This window comes from Phodopus roborovskii, unplaced genomic scaffold (assembly GCF_943737965.1).
Source record: "Phodopus roborovskii unplaced genomic scaffold, PHOROB, whole genome shotgun sequence".
Lineage (NCBI taxonomy): Eukaryota > Metazoa > Chordata > Mammalia > Rodentia > Cricetidae > Phodopus > Phodopus roborovskii.
In genome coordinates, this window is record NW_026126446.1 from 1,551,993 (window position 1) to 1,574,550 (window position 22,558).

At 46.0% G+C, this 22,558-nt stretch overlaps 1 protein-coding gene across 1 annotated transcript; it reads left to right on the plus strand.

Annotated features, from left to right (window-relative positions):
- The first annotated feature begins 3,479 nt into the window (after positions 1 to 3,479).
- Positions 3,480 to 20,852, plus strand: Bspry (B-box and SPRY domain containing). Its single transcript, XM_051187919.1, has 6 exons — positions 3,480 to 3,754; positions 7,353 to 7,451; positions 11,235 to 11,465; positions 13,184 to 13,209; positions 18,348 to 18,472; positions 19,561 to 20,852. The coding sequence occupies exons 1-6, from the start codon at positions 3,530 to 3,532 to the stop codon at positions 20,085 to 20,087; spliced, it is 1,233 nt and encodes a 410-aa protein (XP_051043876.1). The 5' UTR covers positions 3,480 to 3,529; the 3' UTR covers positions 20,088 to 20,852.
- The last annotated feature ends 1,706 nt before the right edge of the window (positions 20,853 to 22,558 follow it).

Here is a 22,558-nt window from a genome sequence, read left to right on the forward strand (position 1 = left end):
ACAACTGCAACAACAAAAATCTACCAACAATTCCTAATTACCTTGTCTGCTTCCATCTCTACTTCACAGGAGGATAGATGTTGTTAGATATCCACCTGGAATGCACTGGGCAACCTTGATTTATAACGAACCTTTATTTATTTATTTTTAAGATTTGTTTTTCAGTTATGGGTTTCCATGTGGTATAAGCAAATGAGTTCAGGTGATTGTGGAGGTTGCTGGATTCCCTAGGGCTGGGATTACAGGTGCTTGTGTGTTGAGAACAGAACTTAGATCCTCTGCAAGAGCAGTACTCACTCAGCCATGGACCTGTCTGTCTGGCTCCCTGGGCCCCATTTATTTATTTATTTATTTATTTATTTATTTATTTATTTACTTAATGCCAGGAACACAGCACCCTCCTCTCCAAGAACATCACATAATTTGCACTCTGATACACTTGCAATGAGTACATCTCAGATCGTGTGTAATAAAGGCAGTTTTCATGCCTGGCTGATGCTAATCCCCCAAACTTAGCACTTCACAGATAAGACTGCATTTAATTCTTGAAGCAGTCCTCTATGTGCGCTATACTACTATCCCACTGTATCAATGAGCAGAGAGGGACCAGAAGAACCAGACAACCTGACTAAGGACCTAGAGCTGCATATAGTATAACCAATAACCCTACATCCTTAAGTTCTCTCCATGTCACTTGGTAGATAATATGTGTGCATTTGAGTGGTCTTGTGTCTGTCCTGGAAGGATGACTCCATTCAGTACCACTCTGAGTGGCCTCAGCACTTTTTAGCTGTGTTTACATCTGGGTGCTAAGGCAGAGCTGCAAAGGAACGCTTTTATCCTCTTTCTGTTGAAGTGGCCAAGTGGGGTTTTCAGAGTAGAAAAGCCTGAGTCCCCAAGAGACCAGCTTTGGGCTAGGAGCAACACCCTCTCCCCATGCCAGGCATGCTGGGTTGCATACCCAGCAGAGAGCTCCTTTGGGCTCAGTCTGATACATAAGAGAGGCAGAGGGAGCTTCAGGCATGTCTTAGCAGTTAGTTGTTCTTGGAATGAGTGTTTTTGTTTTGTTTTGTTTTGTTTTCTCCCTTAAATGCTTACTTGCATATTCCATTTTCTTCAAAATAGATATAATTCCTCTCCCAGTAAATAAACAAATTCAGAAAACAAGTAAATAACAAATAAATAAACAAATTCAGAAAATTTGAGTGCAAATATACTTCTTGGAAAATCAGCCTTCTTAAAGGGTCTCAATCATTGTAACTTAAAACTTACTCATCCAGTAGCCTGAAGTGTCAGTACTTGGGTTTTTATATCCGTCAGTCATTGCAACTTCACAAGTCACGTAATTTCCATAAAATAGTAACCAAGAGTGGGATAGATAGCTCAGAAGGTGAAAGCACATGAGTTCAATTTCCAGGACCCACATGGTGGCAGGAATCATCCCCTCTGGCTTGTGAGTACATGCACCTCCATGTATTTATACACACACACACACACACACACACACACACACACACACACACACACAGTAATAGTTTGAATGTAATTGGCCCCTATAATCACATAAGGAGCCAGGCAATAGTTGCACATGCCTTTAGTCCAGCACTCGGGAGGCAGAGACAGGTGGATCTCTGTGAGTTCCAGGCCAGCCTGGTCTACAAAGTGAGTTCCAGGATAGGTTTCAAAGCTACAGAGAAACCCTGTCTTGAAAAACAAAACAAAACAAAACAAAAATCGGGCTTGAGAGATGGCTCAGAGGTTAAGAGAACTTTGCTGTTCTTCCAGAGATCCTGAGTTCAATTCCCAGCAACCATATGGTGGCTTATGACCATCTATAATTGGATCTGGTGCCCTCTTCTGGCCTGTAAGTATACATTGCAGACAGCACTCATACATAATAAATAAATCTTAAAGAAAAAAAAAAAAAAAGACCCTGTCAGAAAAACCAAAATGAAAAACAAAAAATCACATAGGGAGTGGCACTATTAGGAGATGTGGCTTTGTTGGAGTGGGTGTGCCTTGCTAGAGGAAGTGTGCCACTGTGGGGGCAGGCTTTGAGGTTTCTTATGCTCAAGATACAGCCTAGACTGTCAGTCAACTTCCTGTTGCCTGCAAAATGTAGCACTCTCCGCTCCAGCACCACATCTTCCTGCACCTCTCTGATGATAATGGACTGAGCCTCTGAAATTGTGAGTCACTCCAATTATAAGAGTTGCTGTGATCATGGTGTCGCTTCACAACAGTAAAATCCTTAACAAGGACACACACACACACACACACACAGGGAGAGAGAGAGCGAGCGAGAGAGAGAGAGAGAGAGAGAGAGAAAGAGAGAGAGAGAGAGAGAGAGAGAGAGGGAGAGAGAGGGAGAGATTTTGTGTGATTTTAAAAAAGGTGCTGCCTGGCAGTGGTGGACACACCTTAGTCCCAGCACTTGGGAGGCAGAGGCAGGATGATCTCTGTTAGTTTGAGGCCAGCCTGTTCAACTGAACACAGGATGGCCAAAAAACAAAAACAAACAACTAATCATTTAAAAATGTGTCATAATAGTGCTTTCCCCCCATTGTTAGCGTGCTCAGCTGCTGTGTGCCCAACACTGTTCATGCCTTTTTGATTCCTTGTAGTCTTTTTCTTTTGTGACAGTGTCTCACTCTGTAGCTCTCTCCTGGCCTGGAACTTGCCCTGTAAATCAGGCTGCCTCTAACTCACAGCAATCCTCCAGAGTGCTGCCTCCTGAGTGCTGGGACTAAAGGTATGTGCTGCACTTACAGAATGTATTTTGATTTTATGTGTCTTTGGGATAGGGTCTTATGTAGCCCAGGCTAGCCTCGAATGTCGTATGTTTGAGGATGACCTTGAACTCCTGATCTTCTTCCCACCTCCATCTCTCGAGTAATGGCGTTACAGATTTGTATCACCACACCTGACTCATTTATCTACTCCTCAACCCAAGTAGGTGAAAGAGATGTCTCAGCCCCCTCATTTAACAATCAAGACCACTGAGGGGCTGAGAGGGAAGCCTCGCTTTAAGACATCTGCCTAATATGGGGGGGTGAAAGGGAAGGTCGGAGGACATGGGAGGGACAGAGGGAGAGGGAACTGGGATCGAAATAAAAAAAAATATATATATATATATACATATATGCACGCATACACACACACATACACATACACACACACACACACACACACACACACAAACACGAAGACATTTCCCTAAAATTGCCTCTCAATGGCTGTTAAAGCACTTAGCAAAACCCGACACTTCGTAAGTGCTCTCTAAAGTTTTCTTCAACCACTAGAATGTTGGTTGTTAGTTGTTTGCTTTAAAAACTCGGGCACAACATAACTTAATTGTACAAAGAAGCAAAGTTTGCTAATGCAGGCAGGACAAGAGTGGCACGCATTAGCGCGCGGGCGCAGCCTGGGGGCGGGGTCGGAGAAGGAGGGGCCTGGAAGGGCGTGGGCAAAAGAAGCCACGCCCCGAGCACCTGCGACAGGTGGAGCGCGCGGCGCCGGGCACTCGGCCATGTCCGCGGACGCCTCGGGGCCGGAGACCCGGCCGGGGCTGGGTCTGGGGCGGGAACCCCGGCTGGGGTCCGAGCCGGGCCAGTTGTGTCCTGAGCACGGAGAGCCTCTGAACTGGTTCTGCCTCTCCGAGAGACGGCCGGTGTGCGCCGCCTGCGCCGGGTTGGGTGGCCGCTGTCACAGGCACCGCATCCGCCGGGCGGAGGAGCACGCCGAGGAGTTGCGAGTGAGCGGGGATGGGGCCGGGAGCTGGAGTGGTTTTCTTGAAGTCCGGGAATTGGCAGGGACCAGGAAGCCGGGGGGGTGGGGTGGGGTGGGGTGGGGGAAGGTCTGGCTTCTCTGTGGCTTCCCTTTCAGAGCTGGTTGGTTAAAGGTGTGATCTCTGTATTAAATTGTATCCGAGTTCGAATCTTTACCCACTCCCTGTGAGTCACGGAAATTAGCTTGTTGTATTTCACCTGCAGTTTCGGGGCATTCATAATACCACGTGTTTGTTATAGTTGACCTCGGAAAAACTCAATTCCCCCTCACCCCTTGACTCAGAGTCTCCTCCCCTCCACTCAGGTTTCCTGGTGAGGGATCTAGTTGCCTTCCAACCTGGCCTTGACTGGACTTGAAGTTGCTGGATGGGGTGGGGAGAATGGCAAGACGCTCCCTATCTCTGAAGGCGCCTCTTTTCCTGGCTCAGTGTGGCTGTAGGTGTAGGCTGGTCACCTTCCTGTTACACCCCCACCCTTTTCCCTGAGCTGCTGAGATTGGAGGCCAAATCACCTTGGTGCTGCTGTCTTCCCTTCATTCTAGCTGTGGCCCCTGGGGAATTCCTTGCAATTTGGGTAAATGGCTTACTTCTCCCAACCACCCTGGCACTGAGCCCTGCTGTGCACTGAGGGCTGTCACTAGGGACATCACCTACTCAAACCAGATTGTAAAAAGCGTACCTTACTAAAACTGGGGCCAGCAGGGTTCAGTTACTCAGTGGTGATGAAAATAAACTTGAGTAAAGTTGATAGAATCAGCTTGCATCATGGGTAAGGATTTTACAAATTCCCTAAGGACTTAGATATTTATCATCTCATTCCACCCAGGCTGGGCTTCTGAAGCATGGGTTCTAATTCTGGTTTTTCAGATGAGGGAAGGGAGGTCCACAGCAGGACAGTAACTCCTCCCAGACTCCTAAGGTTCAAGACTTAGAAGGGGAGATTCATTGACTGGGCAAGAGGAAACCACTGCTTGACCTCAGTGGTTAGGAAGAGGAAATGACCTAATGGAAAGCCTTGAAAAGTGGCCATCGTGCCTGAGTGGTGGGAGGGGTGAAAGCTGGGGCAGGATGACAAGCTTGGTACTATGCCCCAGGTGCTTTCTCTGGGCCACTCTAAGACCTTACACACACGTGTGGCCTTGGTTTAAGGGAAGTGAGTCTTGTCTCTTCTACTTTAGATATTGTGTTTTCATTTGCTTTTCTTTTTTGGTTTTACCAAGCCTCATGCATGTTAGACTCTACCACTGAGCAACATCTCTAGCACTAGAGTACACAATGCTTTCAATATACTCCTCCTATCCCGCAATCCTAGAGAGACATTGTCTCTGGAGCATCAACACTACTTACTGACCTGGGCAGAATAGCACCAGTTCAACTGTTCTTAGTGTCTGGCTTCCTACCTGGAAGCTAGTTAGAAGGTAGGCTCAGGTTAGGAGCCACCTAAGTGACATTATTGGATGAATGGATAAGAAAAATATATTCACATACAACCACACATTAGAGTATTATTCCATAATACAGAATAAAATTATGTGACTGGCAGGAAGATGGGGAAAATGGAGATCACCATGTTAAGTGAAACAAGCCTGACTCAGAAAGCCAACTGTCTCATGTTTAGTCTTATATATAGAACCTAGACATAAAATAAACATAGCCATAAAAAGACAACATGACTTGGTTTGCTGGCACACTCCTGTACTAGTGAGGCAAGGAGATGACAGGTATGAGGCCAGTTTGGATTTCATAAAAAAAGCCTTGTCTTAAAAAAAAAAAAAAATAAAAGCCAGTTGTGGTAGCTTTAGTCTAAGCACTTGGGAGGCAGGGGCAGGAGAATCTCTGTGAGTTCAAGGCCAACCTGTTCTACAAAGTGAGTTCTAGGACAGCCAGAGATGTACAGAAAAATCCTATCTTAAACATTTTTTCTTAATAAAAAGAAAAAAGGGGGGATTTTGGAGAGATGGCTCAGTGGTTAAGAGCACTGGCTTCTTCCAGAGGATCAGGTTCGATTCCTAGCACTCATATGACAGCTCAAACGTATAATTCCAGCTCTAAGGGTTCTGACACTCTCACACAGACATACATGCAGGCCAAATGCCAATGCAATAAGATAATGATAATAATCATAATAAACAAACTAAAAAAAGAAAAAAGGCATGAAACTTAGATAGGGAAGCATTAAAGAAGATCACGATGGAGGAGGGAGAATGAAGGGTTGGTGTGACAGAAGAGTCACAATGAAACATTCTATACAATTAGTATACATTAATAAAACTTTTTTTTAAAGAAGGACAAAAGCTAAGTTCATTTCTCTTAGTCCCTGGGTACATGATGACCATAATGCCACAACTCACTCTTACTGGTGAGAGGGAGGGTTGGGAGGGTTTCTTGGAAGAGGTAGCTAGATTGCCTTGTGGCAGATGGCACTGGTCCCAGTGCTTATGGGGAGTGATGGAAGAGCTGCTGCTTGGAAGCTCTCCAGCTTTACCTGTGGGAAAGAGCGGGAAAGTCCTGGTCTAACCATGTCTCTGTGGTGAGCCAGTTAACCATCAGACTCAGCTTCCTCATTTATAAAAGCCTTTCCCTCTTCCTTGACGGTTGGTGTTAGTGGCTTTGGGCACAGAGAGCTGCCGACTCGTTTGTGGTCAAGGCAATGAGCGCTCACCACCAGTAAGTATTTACTTAAGGCCCTTTATATGCAGGAACTCCGTTCTAGATGGTAGGTCAGAGGTCAGAGCGTGGTGCTTACACCCCAGTAGTAGGGAGATGGAAAAACATACGAAAGTAAACACACAGTGTGTAGTTGGGAGCTATAAGAGAAATAAAGCAGGACAAAGGTGACGTGAGTCAGGGTAGGCTTCTCTGAGGAGGTGGATATGGGTAGATCAAGGAAGCAAGGCAATCAGGGGAGGCTGAGGCTGAAGGAGAAAGAAACAACAAGCCAGGGAACTCAAGGCAGACGGGTTAGAGTTGGTGTTTTTAAGGAGCAGAAAGGTTAGTGTGAGGTAGGAGGTGTCATGGGAGACAAAGAGTTATGCCAGGTAGGACCCATGGGCTCAGATAGGAGGCTCATTCTCTCTGTGACTGTATTGGAAAACCACTGGGAGGTTTTGAGCTGGTCAGGCCCTGCACTGACTGGTTCCCCTAGGAAAAGTGGCTGTGGTAATGGGGAGACTTGAAGACTGACAGAGTAATCCAACTTGGAGGTTCTAACAGGGTTCCTCTGAGGCGGTGACCATCTGGATAGAATAATGGAGTGGAAGTAGTCAGTGGTGAGGTGAGGACAGAAGAGGGGAGGAAAGGGGGTTGGGGACAGACCCATCTAGACCCAAGAGTGACTGGGATGGGGGTCCAGTATCAGTGAGCTGGAAGAGAAGGCTTGCTTGCTTGGTATATGTGGCATCCTTGACATAAGGTTTGGGGTCATTATTGTTTTTGATGATGATGGTTTCTGGGTTCAGATCATGGGAGTGGGCAACTGAGGGTAGAGTAAAAGGGAAAAGTCACTTGAATGAGTGAGTGGCCCAACTGTATGAATAAGGACACTGTAATGTCATTTGTGTTGCAGAACAAGATTGTGGACCAGTGTGAGAGGCTGCAGTTACAGAGTGCTGGCATCACCAAGTATGTGGCAGAGGTCCTGCAAGGGAAGAACCAGAAAGCCGTGGTAATTCTTCCGCTTTCCTCTGGGCCACCCCCTAAGACTCTAGCCCAGGTCTAGCATAGTCTAAATCCCTTTCTGAACTTACAACCTCATTGAGCTACTGGATGAGCTGGCTGACTGTTTCCTTCAGTTCGCAGGCTACAGAGAAAGAATTCTTGGTGACTTTGACATAGAAAGTCAAAAGACTAGAACTTTTTCTCAAAAATTTTAGATTCATTTTATTTTGTGTATATGATTGTTTTGCTTGCATGTATGTATGTGCACCACTTGTGTGCCTGGCATCCGCAGAGATCAGAAGGGGGCATTGGATCCCTTGGAGTTATAGATGGTTATGAGCCACCATGTGGGTGTTGGAAATCAAACCAGATCCTCTGCAAGAGCAACAAATACTCTTGACTGGTGAGCTATCTCTCCAGCCAAAAGGCTTTTACTATGGAATTATTTTGTGCTCATCTTCAGAATTATGAAATTCCTTTACATGGATTCCTTTTTTTTTTTTTTTTTTTTTTTTTTTTTTTTAACCAGTAAGAAGCATGGACCCAGGGTCATGTACATGCTAGGCAAATACTCTACCATTGAGTTACATCTCCAGTCCTTTTGAGATATTCTTTTGTTTGGTTGGTTTGTGGAAACAGTGTTTTGTGTAGCCTAGGCTGGCCTCAAACTCGCTATATAGTCAAGACTGACCATGAACTACTGATCTTCCTGCCTCTGGAGCACTGAAATTACATGCAACTGCCTCCATGCCAGGAATGTACTCTTATGACAACTTCATGCAGTAGGTGGCAGTAAACATCCCTATTTGAAGATATGGGAACACGTCTTACAGAAATCAGTTGACTTGCCCCAGTGCCTCATGCAGGGTCAGTTCTAGTCCTGGATTCTCTGACTCTCAGGCCACTGCTGTCTCTGCTGCATCACAAGGCATATCTCTTATTCAACACCACTATTTCATCTTCACTCTTCCAGTAGGCCCTTCAGGGTGCCTGTGAATTTCTTTTTGCATACCACCTCACCCACCCCTACCTATACACACAGCATAGAGAATAAGTTTGGCACTGCCTTGGCCCAGCTTCTTTAATTGTACAAACTGAACTGCCATAAACAAATAGAGGACTCATGGCAGGGCACAGGGGTTTCTCAGAAGCTAAAGGAACCAGAACTAGGAACCAGAAAGCAGCTAGGAATCCAACTAATCTGAGTCCACCTCCACTTTTTTGCATGATGATATTGAATTCTCCATCTCGGTCTGTCTTTGAGTCTGTCATTATTTTTATTTTCTTGTCCTATTGCACTGGCTATACTTCCAGAATAATATAAAATAGAAGCTATGGTAGCAGACCTAGACTTTAAGTGGGAGACTTCCAACATCTTACTATTTATTTAACAAATCCTTAGTGAGCACTTCCATGTGCCTGTGTGCTAGGCATCCTGCAGTGAACAAAACATGAGAATGCCTGTTTTGTGAATGCTACATGCTTGTCAGGAGAGATGGACAATAAAAAATAAAGTAGGTTATGTCAGAAGGCAATACATTCTTTGAGGGAGCTGTAAGTAGGAAGAGGGGACAGCATGTCCTGAAGACAAGGGTATTTCTCGTGATATTATAAGCAATGCTCTCATTAAGAAAGGTTGATATTTCTGGATGGTGGTAGCTTTAAGCCCACCACTTGGGAGGCAGAGGCAGGTAGATCTCTGTGAGTTCCATGCCAGCCTGGTGAACAAAATGAGTTCCAGGACATCCAGGGCTGTTGTACAGAGAAATGCTGTCTGGAAAAAACAAAAACAAGCAAACAAACAAACAAAAAAAAATAGAAAAGAAAAGTCAGTTGTTTATTGCAAAAGCCTGTGTTTGTTCCCTGGAATCCACATAAAGATAGGAGAGAACTAATTCTACAAAGTTGTCTTCTTACCTCCACACATGTATGTGCCAGGATGCACAAAAGGTTTGTTTATATTTGCTCAGAAACCTAAGAAACGTAGTGATTAACCACACATCTGAAGGAAAAGTGTGTGCAGGTTTGCAAGTACAAAACCCCTGGGCAGAAGAGTCCTGACCTACTGGAGGAGTAGGTAGAGTCCTTTGGGGCTAACGCAGTGTGGCCAGGTGAGGTGGCAGGAAAGAAGTAAAATCAGAACAACAAGGTTCAGGAAGAAACTAGGTCAGAGAGAAAAAGGTTCAGGAAGGAGCTGGATCTCACCTTCTTGGTCACAGAGGGCCTCATCTTAATTTCAGATATAAAGAGAAGCCACTGAAAAGCTTAAAAAAAATAAAAAACCATAGGCAAAAGCCTTAAGTTTAGGGGCTAGAGAGGTAGCTCAGTAGTTAAGAACACTTCCTCCTCTTCCAGAGAACCTGAGTTTAGTTGCTAGTACCTACTTTGGGCAGCTCACAACTGCATTTAACTTCAGCTCCCAGAGATCCAACATGCATGTGGCACACACACACACACACACACACACACACACACACACACACACTCACACACTTGCAGACAGGTTGAGATTTCAGTTTAAAAATAAGTCCCCTTGCAACTGTAGTAGGAAGTGACCACAGGCAACAAAGGTAAAGGGCAGGTGACCAAATGGGGGCAGTTATAATAATACAAGTGAAGTCAGTGTGGCTTCCTTGATATTCATTAAACTGTTTTCTCCTCCACACTGGGCAGATTGTGGGTCTCGGTTTCTTCTATAAAAGAGGAACAACTATTCCCTGTGCTATACAAAGCAGGTCTTCAGGGACAGGACCCAGAGAAGCAACCAGCTGTCCTTGGCCCTCTGACACCAAGAAGATAGCTCTACTCTGACACATCTGGCAAGAGTCAAGTGCAGGCGCTTATGTAGCAAATGGAAGATTGGTTGCCAGGTGGCATCTGGCATAGGGGAGTAGTGCTAGACTTCCAGTTGGGAGAGTGGGCAGCTAGCTCCACCTCAGCCACTGGCTCATGGTGTCCAAGCCAGCAACAGATTTCCCCTAAGACAGCATGAGTTTCCCACTCAGTCACTGAGTCTATGTTTGGAGGTGTCTACTGCATGCCAGACCCTGACCACTGAGAGTTAGAGGATGATTCTTGTTAACATCCTTAGCTGAGCCAGTGGTGGTGGCCTTTAATTCCAGCACTCGGGAGACAGAGGCAGACAGATCTGTAAGTTCAAGGCCAGCCTGGTCTACAGAGAGTTCTAGGACAGCCAGGGTAGTTACACAGAGAAACCCTGTGGAGAAATAAGCAAACAAAAACAAGAATAGACATACAAAAAAAAGCATCTTTAGCTGAGAATTTCTTTCCAAGCTCCTCTATGACACATAAAAATCTTGTGTTGGAACCAGTTGGAATGAACAAGCCTTAGGAGAGGAATAGGATTTTGGGCCTCCGGCAGAGTGAGCTCATTCTTACTGGTCAGCTTGATGAGAATAACTCTTTAAGGCCATTCTGCCCTGTGATCACTATGATTCCCTCATAGTGGCCATCATGTTTCTGACTGTGAAGTAAGCAGGCAATTCTAGTTCATCTCTAAGCCCTGCCCACCTTTTATTCCATGGCCATGACCTTCTGAGGCATGGCCTGGATGTTTGGATCTCAGGTTTCTCTTAAACCACACTTTGGAACTCTAAATGCTAGAGTGTCAAAGTAAATGGCTTGGGTACCTTTATTCTCCTCACTCTGCACATGGCAGACATTGTCAATCATTGCTGGCATCGTTTCTGCTGAACCCATTCTGTCTGTACTCTCCTGCTTGTGACTGGGACTTTGCCAGGATCTGACTCCTCATTTTATCCCTTGCCAGAGCATGGCTAGTGCAACGAGGGAACTGGTTATCCAGAGGCTGAGTCTGGTGAGGAGCCTGTGTGAGAGTGAGGAACAGCGATTACTGGAGCAGGTGCACGGCGAAGAGGAGCGGGCTCACCAGAGTATCCTGACTCAGCAGGCACACTGGGCCGAGGCACTGAAGAAGCTGGACGTCCTCCGGACCAGCCTGGTTGGCATGCTTACCCATCTGGATGACCTCCAGCTCATTGTAAGTCCGGAGAGGGCAAGGGCACGGGAGGTTGGCCAGCTTCCCCCAGATTTGAAGATCTGAGACTGCCAAAAAGATGGCAGTGAGCCTTGGGACAGGGATGAGTGACAGTGATTTCTGCCAGACTGTGACGCTATTTCTATCCAGGCCCATCTATATGCTTTCTTAGTAAAGAACCTAGCTAAATCAGCTTGGCCAAAAGCCCCCACCACTGACATCTGATAGCCCTTGGCATTTATCAGATTCCACATCTCCGCCATCTCCAAGGGGGTTCTGATCATCCTGGCCTGTCTTTAGCAAGAATCCTGTTAGGTAGGTTTAGCTAGGATCCCCCTTCCCCTCAGTGTTTCCTCTTAGCCAGCAGTTCTCAACCTGTTGGTTTTGGACCCTTTGGGGGCTGAACGACCCTTTCACAGGGATTGCATAAAACCATCAGAAATCACAGATATTTACATTATGACTTATAACAGTAGCAAAATTGCAGTTATAAAGCAGCACCAAAGATAATTTTATGGTTGGGGGTCACCACAGCGTGAGGAACTGTATTAAAGGGTCACAGCATTAGGAAGGTTGAGAACCACTGCTCTTAGTGATTTACTACCCAGTGATCCCACACTGCTCCATGGCCACCAATTCCATCTGTATTCAAAGCTGAACTCAGTCTTTCACCCACTGCAAGATCCCATGGCAGTGGTCCCTAGAGCTATCTTCTTTACTGTGTTTAATATCATTGACTCGTTCCATTTTTAACACAAGACGGGGACTAAAATTATCTTGAGTATTTTGGCACGCAATAACAATATACTCTGAACAGCCAGCAAATCCTTATTGTCTAAATGTTGTGTAATGGGGCAGAGTTACAGGGGACAGCTGCTGTTGCTCCCAGCCCTACCCAAGAGAGGAATACATAAACGGACAAGTAGACTGTGTAGTAGAGGAATCCCTTGGAGGTCAGAACACCCCCAAGGCAGTTGGAATAGATTATAGTTTCCTGGATGAAGTGACTTAGAAGTAATGAAAAAAGTTCCCAGGTTCAAGGAACTGGGGAGGTGGAGAGAGGTCAGAAGTACACAGGGAGAAGGCAGTGCTTGGCACAGACGAGGGCACCAATAAAGAAAACACTCTCGGTTTTACCAGACATAACCACGATTAATACTCAGTGTGCAGCTTCCACAGTACTTTATAGATTTGCAGATGCCTCCAGCTTTGAGGGACGGTAAGATACCCGAGTAAAACTACCAAGCAGAGGGAGAATGAGGAACCACCAGGCCAGCCCCTGCCTTTCAAGTAGGGCAGTCTCTATGACTGCCCTAGATTGTACATCCATTCAGTACCAGCTTCCAGGCAAAGGCACATTCTGTCCCAGCCACTGGGAGAGTCACAGTAAAAGATTCAGAGAATCACACAGGCATCCAAGAGTAGGCAGTCTCCATGGCAGGTGGCAGTGGGAAGCTGGGTCTGTGGAGGATGGTCCTGAAGTGAAGTTGAGGGGAGCCCAGGATGTCACAGGGTAGGGGGCAATGGCCGATTCATTCTTTGTGTGTGTTGGGAGGATGGGGGAGGGGCAAGTGTATATGTAGGAGAGAACAGCCCAGAAAGCTTTGTTTGGTCTTTGCTGTGAAGTCTCCATCCACAGTTGCTTGCAGGGAAATGTGTTCAGGTCCTGTCCACATGATGGGTTTCTGTTGCCAGCCTGACCCTGTTTTCCTCTCTTGCAGGAGAAGGAGCAGGAGATTTTTGAGAGGTGAGTGTGGCATTATAATTTGCTCAGGCAGTCACAGAGACCCAGGCCACTTCTTCCCAGGCCACTGCATTCTAGGCATGTAGCCAAGTAACTTCCTAGAGCCTGGCTCCAAGGTCAAAGGTCACCCCTCTGACTTCCCACCCCATAAGTCTTCTTTATATCCATATGGAAAGGCACTGAAACAAATACTTAACTAGCCAGGGGCTTTCCGAAAATTTATCCTACTTCAACCATGGTTACCCTGGGTAATGCGGAGGCCCAGAAAAAAGGGCAGGGAGCTTGCCGAGACCCAGAACTGGGGCTTGGATTCACCTGATGGTTGTTTGGTGGTATAGTGCTTTTGCCTGGTTTGTAGAAGGTCCTGGGTTCAATTCCCAATCCTCTAAAAAGAAAAAAAAAAAACTTTAAAATGAAAAGTGAGTCTTCATCAACCCTTCCCAGTTGCATTCTCCTGGAGATGTGAGTTGTTTTAAAGATGTGGATTTTTAAAAATGTAGTTACTTAATTATTTTGTGTGTGGAGTGAGAGAGAGTGTGTGTGTGTGTGTTTGTGTGTGTACCATGGCTCATGTGTGTGGGTCAGGGAACAACTTGTGGGAGTGAATTCTCTCCTTCTACCGTGTGGGTACTGGGGATTGAACTCAAGTTGTCAAGCTTTGTGGCAAGTACTTTATCCACTGAGTCAGCTCACCAGTCTTAGATGTGGAATTCCACACTCTTTGTTTTATTAGATTTGAGATTTGGACTTATTTAATTGGAATATATGTGGATTCATGTGTGTACGTGTTTCTTTTTTACTTCCTTTTAACACTATATGTTTTTAAACAAACACAGATGGGATCATTTTATACCTGTTCTATTCCTTAGCTGCTTCGGGGAAAAGTTCACATTAATACATTTAGATTTCCTTTTCTTTTTCCTTCCCTTTTTTCTTCCTTCCTTCCTTCCTTTCTCCCTCCCTCCCTTCCTTCCTTCCTTCACTGTCTGATGAAAATAAATTCTATTGGATTTATTTGTTTTATGTGTATGACTGTTTTGCTCTCTGTACACCATACATGTGTGTGGTGCCCGTGAAGGTCAGAAGATGGCATCAGATCCCTTGGAACTGGAGTTAGGGATGGTTGTGAACCACCACGTGGGTGCTCAGAATCTAATCTGGGTCCTCTGCAATAGCAGCAAGTGTCCTTAACCACTGAGTCATCTCTCCAGCTCACTTCCTCTGAGTCTTGTTTTGTTTATGGTGTTGAGGAGCCAACTTAGAGCCTCATGCATGCCAGGCAAGAGTTTTGTCTTTTGTCTTTGAGACAAAATCTAGTGTAGCCCAGGCAAGCCTAGACCTCTGGATCCTTCTTTCTCTGTCTCCCTAGTGCTGAGATGACAGTGAGCCATCCACCCATTGAATGTGTTTGGTCTATTTGCTCATACTGTTTCCCATACTTCTCTGGTGGTCTTCTCATTCAGTTCATCTGTCATCGTCTTCCTTTACTACAGTCTATCCTTAGTATGAAGCAAGCTTGACTTATTAATAAAATCCCATCTCTAATTTTTAAAATTTTGAAATATTTCAAGCTTGTGAGGAAGTGTGGCATAATAAACTTCACTAGAAGTCATACTCTGCCACAGTAGCCCTTACACTGTTACTCTTCCTTTCTGTATGGCTGTCATCTATTGCCTGTCCTTTGTCTTCGTGTATGTAGTGTGTATAGAAAAATGTTTTTCTCTGACCTATCTTATGATATCCTGCAGAGAACATGAAATTTTCTCTCTGGATATTTCCAATATAGCTCCTGAAAACAAAGACATTTTCTTTTCTTTTGTTTGTTTGTTTGTTTGTTTTGTTTTTGTTTTTCGAGACAGGGTTCCTCTGTATTGCTTTGGAGTCTGTCCTGGAAGTAGCTCTGTACGCCAGGTTGGCCTCGGACTCACGGAGATCCACCTGTCTCTGCTTCCCCAGTGCTGGGACTAAAGGTGTGCACCACCAACGGCCCAGCCTTGTTTTTGTTGTTTGAGACAGGGTTTCTCTGTGTAGTCCTGGATGTCCTGGAACTACTTCTATAGACCAGACTGGCCTTGAACTCATAGAGATCCACCTACCTCTGCCTCCTAAGTGTGGGACTAAAAACATGCACTGCCAACACCCAGCATCAAAGATATTTTCCCATATAACTCCAGCATAAAATTTAGGAAATTCATCATTGATACAACACCATTCTCTAACACAAGATCCATATAATCCATATTCAAAGGTTGCCATTTGTGCCAAAAACTCTTATCAGTGGGTTTGTTTGTTTGTTTGTTTTGTTTTCTTCTGATTCATCTGGCCTTTTTAGTCCCTTAGTCTTTAGGAGATCAGGCCTCTTTTATAGACTATCATTCAATTTTCAGTAGAATGAGATATCTGAAAGCCAAGATGAGTCATTAAGTGTTCTCACTGCTACTGACATGTCATTGTACTGGACCTTTAATCAGAACTTGGGCATATGTGTAACATTTTGTGCATGAATCTATATCATAACTTCTAATTCCAGTCTAACACAGCAGTGTTTTGCCTTTGCCTGCCCCCAATTCCATACTTATATCTTACATTAAGAACCCTGGCTCCCAGGCTAGGCTTAGTGGCCCATGCCTTTAATCTCAGTATTTGGGACACAAAAACAGATCTCTGTGAGTTCAAGGCCAGCCTGGTCCATATAGCTCCAGGACAGCCAGGGCTACATATACAGTTTTATTTGTTTTCTCAGTCCTTCAGCACACACATTGTTGAATTGCTGAACCCATACTTCTTCCATTGAGAAACATACTAGTTGAGTTGAAGATTTGCATGTAGTGTTTTGTGCTCTGAGGTTATTCTCTCTCAAGAGCTGTTGTCAGGCCCATCTAGGAGGAATCTCACTATCTATGATATATGCCTTTGATGGCTCAACTCTTGCCTAAGAGTGACAACAACCCCCACTGCGAAATATTCTGATTCCAGCCAGGCTTTGCTGTATTCAAGTCCGGCTGGGCCTTGGAGCCATGGATTTGTGTTCCGTACCATGCAGTAGCTGGACAGTGGCTCTCTGTTGACCTCAGTCCATACATAGTCTCAGCTTTGTTCCAGAATGGCTGCTTGCTGACACTGGTTCCTCCTTGTCTCCACCTGTTAGCTGGGGCTTTTCCACACAGAGCTGCCATGCTTTGAGAGCACAGGCTCTCTCTTGTTCTGACCATAAAGAACCTTTGTTGCCAGAGCCCATGGTCAGCATTTGTACTTCCCCATTTCTAAGGCTCTGCTCATCTCAATTCTTCCCAGGCCAGGACGATCAGTGACAGTCTCACAGAGACCCTGCATGCATCAGAGAAGTGTAGCTCGAATGACACCCCAAACCATCTTCAGAATTAGAGGTGGTAGGAAAATTCTTTCTGAGAAGCCAGGTTGGAGGACTACAGAGTGCTGGATAACTTCCCACTTTACTTTTTTCCCTTTGAGATTTCATTTCAGGTCAAGGGGAAAATATGTTGAGTGGGCTCCACCCTGAATCTGTTCTATTTTTTTTTTTTTTTTTTTTTTTTTAACATGGAAGAGGACTGGAATCCAGCTCCCATTTTCTGCACAGTGTCTTCCATAAAGTTCCATTCTGGTGTCAGATGGGAAAACTACTCCTACTCCCTTCCCATTACAGCAAAGTTTAAATGATCATTTATAAAGACAGTAAACACAGAGGCCAAACATCTGGATAAATGACATCCTACCCTAAGGCATTTCCTCTTTTAAATTTTTTTGTTAGTTTTTAATATTTGTGTGTGTGTGTGTGTGTGTGTGTGTGTGTGTGTGTGTACACACGCGTGAGTGCATGCCTGTGTATATGTAAGTGTACTATGTATGTGCAGGAGCCTGAAGATAACAGAAGGCATTGGATCCCTTGCAACTGCAGTTACAGAAGTTGTGAGCTGCCATGTGGGTTCTGGGAATTGAACCTAAGTCTTCTACAAGAGTAATAGCTCCTCATAACTGTCAACCCATCTCTCCAGCCCTAGTTGGGTTTTTTCTTTGTGTGTGTATGTATGTGTGCTTTGTCTGTATGTATGCTTGCATGTTTGTATGTACAAAAAACATTGTTCATGTGGAGGTCAGAGAACAATCAGATGCTGGGTCTTGCCTTCTATCTTGTTTGAGACGGGGTCTCTTTGTTAGCCTACACCAGGTTAGCTGGCCTTTGAGCTTCTTATCTCCATCTCCCATCTCACCTAGAATCACAGGGATCATAGTTGTGTGCCATTTCACCAAATTTTACATGGGTTCCAGGGATTCAACCTCCAGTCCTCAGCTTGCACTGCAAGTGCTTTACCTATTGAGTCATTCCCGGCTTCCAGGCATTTTGTCTTGATGACTAAATGTTCCAGGTCTGTGTGCTCCCCAGGTTTGTGTTTAAGAGATGAGGAGTGGCTGGAACCAAACCAGGGGAGCATTTACTGTTACAGTGGGTTTTGGAGGCAGTGAGATATTTTCTGGAGAGTATAATAGAGAAAATGTTATCATACAGCAGGTCTGAGACCCAGATCCTATCCCATCTCTGCTGTCAGCTTACACCCCAGGGCACATAGCCTCCAGGCCCCATCCCCAAGATTGACTGATTTTTTTAATCATGCTTGTGTGTGTGTTGGTTAGTACACGCAGGTGCAAGTGTTCACAGAGGCTTTCTGATCTGGAACTGGAGCTGGGAACCTCTGCAGAAGCAGTAGGCACTCTTAGCTAAGCTTTCTCTAGCCCCTGCCCCTACTTTTAATACCAGTTAAGAATGTACTTTCCTGGATGGGTGGTGATGGCGCACACCTTTAATCCCAGCACTTGGGAGGCAGAGGCAGGCATATTTCTGTGAGTTCGAGGCCAGCCTGGTCTACAAAGCTACACAGTGTAACCCTGTCTTGGGGTGGGGGGGGAGTATACTCCTTATAAGCTGTCTGCATGCCTGCCTTGCTGGAAGGAAGGCCCCCGGGGGGAATCAGGAAAAGCCACTGTCCCTTCTGGTTAATACAATCATGGTGTCACCCTACAAAGGAAGGATTTTACTTTTGTCTTTCTCCCCTCACTCATGTGGATCCAGGTGCATTTCCAGAACCTTCCTGAACCTCTGTCTCTCTTTTTTCCTTCTGCATAAGGGCTGAGGAAGCAGAGGGCATTTTGGATCCCCAGGAGTCGGACAAATTAAGCTTTAACGAGAAGTGTGCTCGGAGCCCACTACTGACTCAACTCTGGGCAACATCGGTTCTCGGGTCTCTCTCAGGTTAGGAGCTGCCTGCTTTTGTGTGTGTGTGTGTGTGTGTGTGTGTGTGTGTGTGTGTTGAGGGGAGGGGTGGTTGCTGCTGGGTCACACTGGGTATTAGTGCATCTGGGATGGTAGCTCTTACAGCCAGTAAAGTTGGAAGCAGGCTGCTCAAGAGAGCCAAGGCTATGGGCAGGGCTGAGCAGTTGACCATATCCTTCCCATTCTGGGGTAGCTCTTTATCACTTATTGGAAACCTCAGATTTCTTTTTAAAAGTAGAGTGACATCCACATGGACAGCATCTGGGATCACAATGAAACTGCCAGAATTTGCCTCACCCATTCATTTAACAAACATAGGCCTAAAGGGTTGAGTGTGGTGATACACAGCACTTGGGTGGCTGAGTCAGGAAGATACTGAGTTCAAGGCCAGGCTGGCCACCTATCTTCCTCTGTAAGACCCTGTCTCAAGAACAAGAGAATAAAACCTTAACTGGTGTTGAGTGTGGGCATGGCCCTGTACTGCACACTTTTTAATTCTCCCCTGCAAATAGTGTGTGTGTATGTGTGTGTGCACTATTACAAGAAATATCTTGTATGCTCTAGATTCTCGTATCAGATGGTGCCTGGTTTAGTTAACTTTCTAGAACTGCCTATGTCACGTTTCCCAGTTTTTGGGCTCTGTCCTCGAGATACCAGCTCTGGAAGCCACAGATAGGACCAGCTTGAAAGCAGTATGATAGGGGAATACTTACATACTAGATTTTCATTTGACCCAGGTTGATGTGGCAACTCTGGCCCTTCTTTCTATCAGAATTTCCACATGAAGATTTTAGATCAATAACTACTGTTCCCCTGGCTACAGGCACTCAGCATGTATTATATATGAGGCGCTTAACATACATTACTTCATGTAGTCCGCACGACTACCCTGTGACAAGTCCTATTTGGTTCCCACTTTAAAGATGAAGAAACCGAGGCTTAGGGAGAGTGAATGGCTTGTGTGAGGCCTCAGTGAGTGGTAAGAACGCCTTTGACTACCTGATAGGACCAGATTAGGATGGAGTAGGGGTAGAGCCCTGGACAACCCTGAGAATTCTTTCTGGCAGGCATGGAGGAGGTGCATATCAATGAAAGGACTGTCAGCCCCTTATTGCAATTGTCGGAAGATCGAAGGACCCTGACCTTCAGTGCCAAGAAGTCCAAGGCCTGCTCAGATGACCCAGAGCGCTTTGACCACTGGCCCAACGCCCTGGCTGCTACCACCTTCCAGGCTGGGCTCCATGCCTGGATAGTGAATGTTCAGCACAGTTGTGCTTACAAAGTGGGTGTGGCCTCAGCCCAGCTGCCCCGGAAGGGTTCTGGTAATGACTGCCGCCTGGGCCACAATGCCTTCTCTTGGGTTTTCTCCCGCTATGATCAAGAGTTCCGTTTCTCACACAATGGACAACACGAGCCTCTGGCACTGCTTCGGTGCCCAGCACAGCTGGGTGTGCTGCTGGACCTCCAGGCAGGAGAGCTGGTCTTCTATGAGCCCGCCTTGGGGACAGTGCTTCACATCCACCGCGCATCCTTCCCTCGGCCGCTGTTCCCAGTGTTTGCCGTGGCTGACCAGGTCATCTCCATCGTTCACTGACCATTGGCCACGGTGAGGCCAGATCCACCTCCCCATCACCCTTGTAGGTCACGCCATGTTCTCAGCTAGTGTCCTTTCTTTCCTCAGTGGTGTGTGCAGTCTTCCCTGTGGGCAACCTTGGGAGAGATGGAATCTGCTTCCATCTCAGACATAACCTTTTGATGCTGGTCATCTGTGTGGAACCCAAGCCCACCATGCTTGGGCCTTTCTAAGGGTCTCATTAACCTGGTGCATGGCTAGTGTACAGCAAAACACAGTGAGGGAGTATATGGCTAGGCAGGCAGGTGACCAATGGTGTGGCAGTTTCTGGAGGAGCACTGCTGTCCCTGGAGGTGCCTCTCTGCAGAGAAGTGTATGGTGGCGTTCCCCTAGCCTGTCAGTTCAGTATTTCTCGGTCCTTTTCATGCCACAGCATACAGAGAGAATATTTTTCTAGCACACAAAAGACAACTTGCCAGGTTGCTCTTGGCCAGAAAACCAGCCTGCAAGTGTCATGCCCTCCTACAGTCTCCCATGGCACTTGTATCCTAGCTCCAGGAAATGTGCTTACAGCACAGTTGTGGGCATCTGTCCCGGGTCCTGAGGCTGAGCTCTAACGTGGACCTGCCTGTGATAAGGTGATCCCCCATCACCGTGCTGATGAGCACCCCACATCATGACTCTTAGGGTGCAGACCTGGATGGAGAGCTTCAAGCCAGAAGAGCTGAGTGGAAACGAGGCTTTCCTTAATGAATGAATGTGTTATTAAAGGTTTCCAAAGACTTAGTGATGTCTTTGCTGGTAACTGGCTTCATGCTGCATGACAGCCTTAGGTACCTGCTTAGAAATAAGTGGGTTGTGCCCCCCCCAGCAGAAAGAGCCTGGACATGTTACTGGAGATGTTGAACCAAGGCCAAGTCTTCTTGCCAGGACCAGGGACGAAGCATGGTGGCAGAGCACATGGGTAGCATGCTAAAAGCCCTGGGTTCAATCCCCAGCACCGCAAACAGAACAGTTTGAAAAACAGCCAGGGTTGTCACAACGTACAGCTGGCAAATACTGTTCTGCTTCAGTCCCTCAGTGCCATATAGAAATGTGATCTCAAGATGACTGGAAGGGAGGTCTTTGGAGAACAGTGTGTTCATGTGGGTGGGTACATGTGTGCATTTGGGTATGCATGTATGTAAGTGCATGCATGTGAAGGCTTTACAGGGTGGCCTTAGATGTCTTCTTTAGACGACATCTCCCTTTTGGAGACAGTCTCCCATTGGCCTGGAGCTCAGCAAGTAGAGTAGGCTAGCCAGTGAGCCTCAAAGAAACTGTCTGTCTTAGTCTCTCCCCACTGCAGGGATTCCAAGTGCACATCCCCGTGCCTGGCAAGTTTATGTGGGTTTAGGGCATCAGATTTGGGTTCATGCTTGCAATGAGCAAGCACTTTTCCAATTGAGCTATCTCCCTAGTCCTCCTTGATTTTGTACTTAATATGAGAGGGTACTCACATGCCATGGTGCACATGTGGAAGTCACCCGAGGACAACTTTATTCAGCCAGTTCTTTCCTTCCATCTCTCTGGAGTCCCAGGTCAAACATGGGTCATCCTAAGGCTTTCTGTTTGTTTGCTTGCTTGCTTTTGTTTTCTGAGAAAGAGTTCTCTGTGTAGCCCTGGTTGTCCTGGAACTCACGGTGTAGAAAAAGCTGGTCTTGAACTCAGATCCACCTGCCATTGCCTCCCGAGTGCTGGGATTAATGTGTGTGCCACCACCGCCAGGCTCATTTGTGGTTTGTTTCCCATAGCCTAGACTAGTTTGAACTCACTATGTAGCTTCCACCTCTAGAATGTCAGGGTTACAGACATGTGCTACCATGCTCATATAAGGAATACCTTGTTAGGACTGCTTACTGGGTTATTCAAAGCCATGGTGCCCTGACTACCAACTCGGATGCTGTAGCAGAGTTGAGCTCACAGTTCATGGGGTTGTTGCAGACATGCCCCCCCTTCTTCCCTCTACCTGTTCAGATACTACCCAAACTTTATTCCCAGGTGAGAGTCCCCTCCAGAGTCACTGCTGTGAATATTAGAGTATATACACTTGTGCTTGTCTGTGCTTATAGCCCATTGTATCCCTTGTGCCAGCAATGCACAAAGGCACAGATATATCTAGTAGACACCAGCTATATAGGTAAGACGGGAAGGAAAACTGATTTAAAAAACAAACAAAAAACAGCCAGGTGTCATGGCCCACACCTTTAATCCTAGCACCTGGAAGACAGAGGCAGGTGGATCTCTCTGAGTTGAAGGGCAGCTTGATCTACCTAGAGAGAGTTCCAGGACAGCCTCCAAAGCTACACAGAGAAACCCTGTCTCAAAAACAAAAACAAAAACAAAAACAAAAAAAAAAAAAAAGAAAGAAAAAGAAAAAGAAAGGTAGCAGGCAGGGTATCTGCTGCAGGGCAGGCACAAGTCAACAGTGTTCCTTCTTAGAACCAATTATA

Bases quoted from the DNA above. Each gene is read 5' to 3' on its own strand.
- Bspry (XM_051187919.1), top strand. From the start codon at position 3,530: ATGTCCGCGGACGCCTCGGGGCCGGAGACCCGGCCGGGGCTGGGTCTG. The intron at 3,755-7,352 runs GTGAGCGGGGAT...TTTGTGTTGCAG, and splicing joins AGCACGCCGAGGAGTTGCGA to AACAAGATTGTGGACCAGTG. The intron at 7,452-11,234 runs GTAATTCTTCCG...ATCCCTTGCCAG, and splicing joins GGAAGAACCAGAAAGCCGTG to AGCATGGCTAGTGCAACGAG.